Source organism: Brachypodium distachyon, chromosome 1 (genome assembly GCF_000005505.3).
Source record: "Brachypodium distachyon strain Bd21 chromosome 1, Brachypodium_distachyon_v3.0, whole genome shotgun sequence".
Taxonomy (NCBI): Eukaryota; Viridiplantae; Streptophyta; class Magnoliopsida; order Poales; family Poaceae; genus Brachypodium; species Brachypodium distachyon.
This window is the reverse complement of record NC_016131.3, coordinates 30,957,019-30,966,373: the sequence shown is the minus strand read 5'-3', so window position 1 is coordinate 30,966,373 and position 9,355 is coordinate 30,957,019. Positions and strand designations below refer to the sequence as shown.

Genomic DNA, 9,355 nt, shown 5'->3' with positions numbered 1-9,355 from the left:
CTCCCCGCGTGCCGGGGCGCCGCGCTCCTCCGCTCGTGCCGCTGCAGCTCCTCCACTTGCGCCGCTCCTCGCCGCGGGGTCTCTGGCGCCCATGGCCCGTGAGCCCATCGGCCTTTAGATCAGGAACAGAGAGGGAGCATGCCGGGAGGTAGAAGAGATATTGCCAAGATGGACGCCACGCCACGTTGGCCCGATTGGTGGACCCGACTTCTTAGAAACAGGCTTAGAAGCTAGCGAGTGAGAGATTAATCTAATCCGGTGGTTTTTTGCAACTAAAACGAAAACCGGTACCTATGTGAAATCCTAACCTCTAATGTGGTGGTTTTTTGTAATTTACTCAATGTAGTAAGTACTACTCTCGCAAAAAAAAATGTACTCCTCTGATTTTAAATTCTTGACTCAAATTTGTCCAAATATAGATGTATCTATTCTTAAAAAACGTCTACATACATGTAATATTTCGACAACAATTTAGAATTAGAGGGAGCAGTAATTACTACGGAGTACATTTGTTAGGACGCCTTAATTTTGAGTGGATACTGAACTTTTTTTTTAGGGGATGGATACTGAACTTTTTCTCATCAAGGGCCCTAGTTTTGTTTAGAGTAACGATCAAGGGCCCTAGTTTTTTTTTTAGAAAAATCAAGGGCCCTAGTTGCCGCAGGATTTCAGAGGCTCCTTTTTGGGCTGCTCTTTGGGGTTAGAGCCCACATCACAGTATTGGGCCACTATTGAGCCGGACATCGACATAGCGGGCTTCAGCCTACTATAACAATCCCCTGCCACAAACGTTTTGGGTATTGAAACTTGAAACGGGCGCTCCCATTTGCCCCTCTTCCTCGCCCTGCAATTGCTTTCCGGGAAGAAATGACGCAGCTGGTGATGTCATTCGCACAAGTATACAGTGGCGGCGGCGGCGAGCCCTTCACCCGTTCATACTTCACACCACCACAAAAAAACACCTCCATGCGGATAAAAGCGTAAAGTACGTTGCCCTGGATGCATCCGTTCCTTTCAGACACACCCTTTCCCCCCCTCTAATATCCATCTCACATCGCGTCATGTCATATGTCTCCCCTTCTTCTTTCTCTTTTACAGATACTGCAGGTGCATGGATCGATGCATGCCTCGTCCCCCAGTGTCCCTGATGTGGGGTGATGACAGAGAGATGATGGATCAAGTGGCTCTTTTTTTTTAGCCTGAACTGCTTCTTCACGAGACATCCTTGAGCGCCTTTAATTTCTGTTTAATCTTCCCATCCATCCATGGCTTATCTCCAGTGTCAACAGCACCATCTTTCAGTTTGCCTCTCAAGAGTACCATCTTTGCTGCTACCAAACAACGAGGTCAGGTGGAGGAAGAACAACAACAAGAAGAAAGCATCCATCCGTACGTATGCTCTCGACGGCCTTTAGTTTTTGCCATTTGTGTGCTTGTTCCAAAGAAGCGTCAGGTAGGTACTTAGGATAAGGTAGCGTAGGCCGTGGCCAGGGAAGTTTTCTTGCATGGGCAAGAATACTTTGCTTCAACTCGGATCGAGTCATAAGTAGCACTAGTTCTGTTATCATCCCCTGGTACGGCATCGGCAGGCAAAGCAATGTTCGTGGCGCCACGTCCCGGCGTGGTGGTGGTGGTGTCGTCGCTCCGTCGCCGACGAGGCTGCCTCCTCCCTGGCACGGCGTGTCGGTCGTCGTCGTCGTGCGATTCTTGATATAACATGCTTTCTTGCTTCCGGCTGGCACGGCCGGCCGGGGACGCGAGCCAGCAAGGGGGCGCGTCGGCATCGTCGCCCCGGCTGCCGTTCGCGGCGAGCCTGTTCGCGCCGTCCCCGTCCACGTCGGGCATCAAGAACCCCTGGCCGTCATCGGACGCGGCCACGGACGACATGGAGAAGAAGCGCTGGGACAGCATGGAATCCTGGTCGATGCTGCTGGACACGGCCATGGGGCCTTCCTCCTCCGGTCCCGGCGAGTCCTCGTCCTCGTCCCGCCACAGCGGCCGGCGCGAGGAATGGATGGCGGACCTGTCGCACCTCTTCATCGGCAACAAGTTCGCGGCGGGCGCCAACAGCCGCATCTACCGGGGCATCTACAAGCAGCGCGCCGTGGCCGTCAAGATGGTGCGCATCCCGGAGCGCGACGAGGCCCGGCGCGCGTTGCTCGAGGACCAGTTCAACTCCGAGGTGGCCTTCCTGTCCAGGCTCTACCACCCAAACATCGTGCAGTTCATCGCGGCGTGCAAGAAACCCCCCGTGTACTGCATCATCACGGAGTACATGTCGCAGGGCACGCTCCGGATGTACCTCAACAAGAAGGACCCTTACTCGCTGTCGCCCGAGACCATCCTGAAGCTGGCGCTGGACATCTCCCGTGGCATGGAGTACCTGCACGCGCAGGGGGTGATCCACCGGGACCTCAAGAGCCAGAACCTGCTGCTCAACGACGAGATGAGGGTCAAGGTTGCCGACTTCGGCACGTCCTGCCTGGAGACCAGGTGCCAGGCCACCAAGGGGAACAAGGGCACCTACCGTTGGATGGCACCGGAGATGATCAAGGAGAAGCCTTACACCCGCAAGGTTGATGTCTACAGCTTCGGCATCGTCCTCTGGGAGCTCACCACCTGCCTTCTCCCTTTCCAGGGCATGACCCCCGTCCAGGCCGCCTACGCCGCCTCAGAGAAGGTTCCTATACTAGCTCTCAACTCTCATATATACATTCTGAACACATTTACCGATTGTTATGTGTGTCCATGTGGTGAACAGAATCTGAGGCCGCCGCTGTCGAGCTCGTGCCCGCCGGTGCTGAACAACCTGATCAAGAGGTGCTGGTCGGCGAACCCGGCGAGGCGGCCCGAGTTCAGCTACATCGTGTCGGTGCTGGACAAGTACGACCACTGCGTCAAGGACGGGACGCCCATAATGGTGAGTCAGGAGCTGAGGCTATGGAGCAACTTCGCCAGGATCTTCAGGATTGGATGCATCGCCAACAACTTGTCCATACCCGTGCATGCTTGATCAAATTCATCATCACGTCTGTTCTGAATTGCTGATAAGATTGTCCTGTAACTAAGGCAAGCTATAACGATCGATATACACATGCTGACATGCATACATGTATGCCCTGCTGCTAGCTTGTCAATTTGTGCCTTTTTATCTGTCAATTGTCTGTAAAACCCAAATCTGTATTTTTTTTTCATCTTTCTCATTGAAACCGAAAGAATGGTGGGTCGATCGAGACAGTGTACAAGCATCGAAATCGAACCACCCTCGACGAACACTATCTATTTATCTACGACAGTTGACGAACGACATCCAGGCCATAACACATCTCTTTTTTTTTCTGACAACTCTGTACGTACGTAGGCATTTCTGATCACAGGAGCTCCTTCAAGAATAGCTCCGTGGTCGACCTGGCGAAAAACCGGTTCACCTTTTCCGTGGGATGGAACGAGTCCCAGAAGAAGTACTTGTCGGCGTCTTCGCACGTCATCGGGGACTTGTCGTTGCACATGTACCCCATCTCGATCTTCCCCGTCGCGCAGCACCCCTCCGATACGTTCTCAAGCCCTGCAACAATAATGGTGTCAGCGTTCCAGCATATATGCAGTCCTCTGTAGATCGATGGACCAAAATTAACGACGACTCACCAAGCTTGGAAGGATTGTTGATGAGGTTGATCATGTTGTCGTAGACGTTAATGTAGGCGAGCTTGAACCCCGGGAGCTCGGCCCGGAGCCTGGCGATCATGGCTTTCACTTTAACATTATAATCCCTGGCCACCTGGTTGTACTCCTCGATGCAGCCGCCGCCGCGGAGCAGGTTGAGCGTGCGCTCCAGGGGCACGCAGCCGATGGCGGAGAGCCCCGCGAAGGTGACCCGGCGCGCGCCCAGGCGGTAGATCGCCGTCAGGAACTCCTCGGCGCGGGCCACCAGGAAGTCCTGGTACGCGTCCACGGAGAACTCCGCGAACCGGCCCGTCACCAGCAGGTAGTAGTTCTCCAGGAAGTCGTTGGTGCCGATGCTCACGATGTACACCGCGTTGGCCACGATCCGCCGGGCGCGGCCGCGCCCGGCGTGCTTCGCCAGCCGGCTCTGGTACTCCTTGAAGTACTCCACCTCCTTCCACAGAGGGATCACCGCCTGCATGTATGCCGTATAAAATGGGTTTGGTGAGGATGATGGGGAGTAATTGTGGATTCCTGAATTCTGAAGATCAGTGATTTCCTGAATTCTGGATTACGTTTTGGTACAGTAGATGCAGAGTATGAATGGACGTCTCTCAGGATTTGTACATTATATCAGTACTCTACGTTTGATTGGTATGTTCAGTTAGTACTTCTGGGCTGGCTGTAGATGGATTCTGGCCCAGGCTTTGGGTGGATAGCTGGTGAGAACAATGAACAAAACTAGCAGGGGTACTAGCTTTTGGCTCATAAATTCTGTAGGAACTGAACTACCAATCGACTCCACTAAATTCAGAAAACGGTGATCGAACTGACCGCTAATAAATGTGTCAGCAGAACCACCACACGTTATTCTCGACCACACACAAACATTGTCACCACAAGGAAATGGAAAGAAGAGGAGGCGATCTCGGCGTCTGATCATAGTACAGAACTACTCTTGGTGCCTGAACGAACCAACACCTGCTGCGTGCGTTAGACTGTGCAGGTAGCCAGAACATGGCACAGAACAGAATGCATCGAGGAACATTAGCTAGCTAGGCTTAAGCTAAGCTTAACTGCAGGTTGTTAGACCGTTAACTGAGGACCGAGCTCCTGATGATGATGATCGCTATACTAAACGAAGCATGTGCTCGGCTATTCCGAGCACTAAATGCAAGGGAATTAATGCCTCTGCGAGCACAGTTGGTTGGCCGGAGGAGGCCGCCGGAGATATTTTTGCCGAACAACAACCAACGGAATGCTTTGCCTTTGCATACTAGCAAAGGTGTGATTAGGTGACCATCCAGCTTGACGGTGGATCTAGAGCTGTTGAGTGTTGACCAATCTTCCTATGGTGATCTCAAACGTCTAATCAAGGTCTGCTGTACATGGTTGGAGAAAAAAGAAGTTCCTCTTTTCAGCAAATGTGTTTTCTGTGTATACGCTTCGTCAGAGATAAAATAAATTCTATACAGCAAAGAACTTTTACTATGTGCAGCATATTAAACTACGACTTTAATGGCCAGGACAATTGCGGTTCAGCATGTCAACCCACAACCATGTTAAGGAAAAGTGTAACTACTTGTTGCCAATTGCAGCTCTTCCTAGACTGGGGTACTGGAAATTTGGAACCTTCTTCAGTAGGAGGACTACTTTCCGTGGGTACCTTCTGAATAACTGCAGGAGAACTTCTATATTCATCGATTAGGAGGAGAATCTTAGTAAAAGGAGGCCAAAAAAGAAAAGGCCGGGCGACCTACAAATTTGGAAATTGCCTTCTCCAGTAGCAATAATAGCACAGTAGTACTTTTCCATGGCTGCTTACTTTCTGCTACCACGGATGCACCGGCCAGATTGGCGACGGAGAGAAATGCTGCTTCCGTTCATCCGAAAATATACACAGATAACAGACATATTTCTCCCATTTCATAATATAAGGTGTATTAGGTTTCATTCAATAAAATTTTGACCCAGAGTTACTGCACCACTAATAAGTGATTTATATGATATAAAATCACAGTTATCAGTAACAGTAAATACTTTTGTAAATGTAGTGATAAAAAATTCAAGTCATATAAACAACATATTAACACGGTAGTTCTTTTTCAAAAACGGACATTTCATTGAACAAAGCAATTCTTGGTCAAAACATTGTCTTGACAATTAGAAACAATTATCATGGATTATTTATTGCAAAAGACGAAGTCGGAGAGAAAGCTACACCTGGTGGCTGGAGCATAATGGAAACACAAAGGAAGAACTAGAGGAAGCTATTTTTAAAAGAAAAGCCACAAGAAAAGTCTCAACAAAACCTGGTATACTTTTATAGTCACTTATCTTTCTAAACAGAACAAACTTGGTACCTTACGTAAGTTGAAATGGTGTCCTTTCTTATGTGTTTCTTATGCAGCATGATTTTTCAGCCGATCGACCTGCCACTTGTACGTCCATCCGCACACTGTCACATATGGACTTACCACATCAATATATGACACAAGAAACACATCTAAACAACAGAGGATAAACACAATAGAGGCATGAAACCATGTGGAGCTCAAACTCGCGAAGGCAGAGGAGCACCGAGTGAGGATGAAAGCAGAACCAGGAGGGGAAACAAGAAATTGCCTTGGGGAGTACCGTGGCAAGTAGGGTAGAAATCGTACAGCGTTAATGAGAAAACCATTGGTCAGGGATGAAAATTATGCGGTTTCAAGATATCAGATAGAATAAAGTACGCGAAAAAAGAGAACCACGGGTCAGTGGTTCCACGTTACACCTGCAATATGTGGGAGGAGCCATCTCGAAAAAAAGAAGAAGTTAAAGAGAACTTTAAAACCATTGAATGAGGAAAATGTACGACTTAATCTCTGTAGACTAGATTTGGTAAACCGATGCGGAGATTATCCTCCTCTTCGAAAGTAAAAAACATAATAGGTTCGATCATTGAGACCCAAGAGGTACAGATAGTGGATCCATCGTTTGCATGCACCTGCAGCAGTGAAAAAGAAAAGGAACAATCTTCGGGAAAAAAACGAACTAACGTTCCACTGAAATTCCTATACTCCATCCGACCCATATTACTTGTTAAAAATTTGTTCAAATATGGATGTATCTATGTTTGAAAAACGTGCTTTTTTCACGGTTAGCATTTAAATTTGTTGGAAACTTGAGACGATGTTAAGTTAGAGAAAAAAAAATGAGCGTCGGAATCTCGCTGGAAATTGAAATGCAGGCCTTTAACGCGGTGCAAAATAAATTTCCTAACAGTTGGCTCCACCGGCATGTATATGTGGGTGGGTTACGCAGTGGACCGGGTCCTTATTGACTTCGCCTGGTATGGTACGACCGTACAAGCAAATAATTAGCATTATTTTCCGTCTCTGTTTTCGGCGGTTTGTTTGTGTCGTTTCTGCGTTGGATTTTTACTACGGAGTACTGTATAGCTTCGTTGAGATTTTCTAACCTTCCACGTAAACGAGTTGTATTATGGGCGCCGCGCCGGTGGTTGATGATGGCCGGGTGGTACGTACCAGGACGCTGGCGGTAGCGTTGTCGAGGCCGGTGCCGGCGGAGGCGAAGCAGACGCCGGTGGCGAAGTCCTTGATGCCGTATGCCGGGTCGAGGTACGCCGGCACGAGTGGCGGCAGGCCGAGCGCCTCGGAGACGAAGTCGGGGGGCAGCCGTCCGTTGCAGAACCGCCCCGTGGCGCCGCCCCGCAGGTCGCGCCCGTACGGCGGGAAGTTGCTCTTCAGCACCGTGCCGAGGGCGTTGTTGTTGCCCGTGTCCACCGTCGAGTCCCCGAACACGATCACCGCCGGCACCGCCGGCTTCTTCCTCGGCGCCGGCGCCGGCGCCGTCGTCGAGTACGATGCTGCTGCTGCCGCCGTGACCGCCAGCAGCAGCAGCAGCAGCGCTGGCGTCGGCCTTGCCATCAATGGCCGCGCGCGCAGTGTGTGCTAATGTAGTTAGCTGCTGGTGCGCGGTGGTGGTACGTGCTCCTACCTAGCCTGCGAATGTGGCTTGTCGATCGCCATTAAATAGGGGGCGCCGAGCCGAGGAGAGGACGTCGTCACGAGATGTCAGGCGCCTGTGTAGGGATCCAGCCTGCGCTTGGGAGTTGGGACACTGTTAACCGAAGTAAATCCTAACTAAGTTAGGTATGGATTGAATATAGCAAATCTGGCTCCGGAAAACACTGTAACATATCCGGCAAACACAACAACCCTCGCTGTTGTCTCTTGTAATCCTTATCTAACCCCTTTGAGGAATATAAATACTCCGTACGAGGCAGAGGTATTCTCGCCGCAAGCAAATTAACCTGTGCTTAATCGATGTTACTTTGGGTGGCCTTTTTCATGAAAAGGAATTGATCCGTATACCACATTCGCACCTACGTCGAGCTATCGTCCAATTCATTACCGGGCCCAACTGATTTGTTGGACCAGTTGATATATATGACACTGGTATGGAAACATACACGCAAACACGTCTTATCGGTTCTGATTAATTTCTGAAAACACTTTCAAATGATTCTTTACTAGTAAAACAGCAAGAAAGAAAATCTTGTGTTGCAACCAACTAATTACTTTTAAATTACGGTTTTGCTAAGAAGAAGTCATCTGTTTTGTAGTTAGAAAAAAATCAACGTGCTTGTCCATTTGATCTTAATCGAATGGCAGCACGTGTGAGAGGAAGAAGTGAGTATGGCATCTAGATCTTAATTTCAACGACTCTGTTACATTGACCGAGATTTAAGATATTTTCTTAGAAATTAGGCGTCTGATATATAACCACATCCATTAAATGAAGATGTCAATTTTTTTTCACATTGTAAATTGATGGTACATCAGGATGGTTTTACACGGAAGATTTTAAGTGGATGGTGTGACTGGTGAGCAAACTCATCTCAATATTAACCGTTGGTAGCGAATCCGCATTGTGAAAGTGTTAGAAGAGGAATCTCTAGGAGCTAATACCGGGCTCTGCCACGTTTACTTATGACACTTCACGCGAAAGAAGCGCCAGAAGGTTATGCTTGTCTCTAACGCTTTTCGATGCCTCAGCAGTACTACATTAATCTTTGACACTTGATTAGTAACGGGTCCGTTTTGTGTCAGACAAGAGGTTTTCTTACGTGTCCGAAATAAGGGATTTTGTAGTAGTAAGTATTTTCTATAGACATCACAAATAAGAAAGCAAATGACCTGCTGACAATAAAATACAAAATGGATTTTTCTTTTGAGCTCGTAAACCCTAGTACATATTAGTAGGCGGCTTGTTTGATGCGGTTATGGTGGTCAAATTTACCCTGCATGTTGATGGAGATCAAATTTGTAACATGGCCTTATGGTGATATGGATCGATCGAGATTGTTAGTCCTCGTTCACCTGTCCTGGATTCAATCCCTAGAACTGACATAGCGTACGTTATTTATTCAGAGTATATGCATGCAATTAAGGAGTATGTATGCATGCTTGCGTGTTGACATTAAGGAGGCAACGTGTATCAACGCTAAGTGAGGACGATTAATTGTGGCTCTAATATTTTCTCAATTAGCTTGTGTAAAAGACGTGCACTCTTTGGAGGAATTAACATGGCATAGGACGGACCGATGGACTAATACAAAAAAAAAACCTTTCTACTTGTAGTATTTTCGTTAATCAATCGCAGCTGAACACTACTTGTCGTGTCT

At 48.5% G+C, this 9,355-nt stretch overlaps 2 protein-coding genes across 2 annotated transcripts; one reads left to right on the top strand and one right to left on the bottom strand.

Moving 5' to 3' along the window:
- Positions 1-998: 998 nt before the first annotated feature.
- LOC100841107 (serine/threonine-protein kinase HT1) lies at positions 999-3,227 on the top strand. The gene is made up of 2 exons (XM_003563530.4): positions 999-2,680; positions 2,762-3,227. The coding sequence occupies exons 1-2, from the start codon at positions 1,718-1,720 to the stop codon at positions 3,011-3,013; spliced, it is 1,215 nt and encodes a 404-aa protein (XP_003563578.1). The 5' UTR covers positions 999-1,717; the 3' UTR covers positions 3,014-3,227.
- LOC100840801 (GDSL esterase/lipase At4g26790) lies at positions 3,180-7,687 on the bottom strand. The gene is made up of 3 exons (XM_003563529.4): positions 7,194-7,687; positions 3,646-4,138; positions 3,180-3,565 (listed from the first exon to the last, which is right to left on the bottom strand). The coding sequence occupies exons 1-3, from the start codon at positions 7,593-7,595 to the stop codon at positions 3,372-3,374; spliced, it is 1,089 nt and encodes a 362-aa protein (XP_003563577.1). The 5' UTR covers positions 7,596-7,687; the 3' UTR covers positions 3,180-3,371.
- Positions 7,688-9,355: the final 1,668 nt, after the last annotated feature.

Coding starts and splice junctions, on each gene's coding strand:
- LOC100840801 (XM_003563529.4), bottom strand. CDS start 7,595: ATGGCAAGGCCGACGCCAGCGCTGCTGCTGCTGCTGCTGGCGGTCACG. Junction 4,139..7,193: donor ACGCTACCGCCAGCGTCCTG/GTACGTACCACC, acceptor GCATACATGCAG/GCGGTGATCCCTCTGTGGAA. Junction 3,566..3,645: donor CAACAATCCTTCCAAGCTTG/GTGAGTCGTCGT, acceptor TTATTGTTGCAG/GGCTTGAGAACGTATCGGAG.
- LOC100841107 (XM_003563530.4), top strand. CDS start 1,718: ATGCTTTCTTGCTTCCGGCTGGCACGGCCGGCCGGGGACGCGAGCCAG. Junction 2,681..2,761: donor CCTACGCCGCCTCAGAGAAG/GTTCCTATACTA, acceptor TGTGGTGAACAG/AATCTGAGGCCGCCGCTGTC.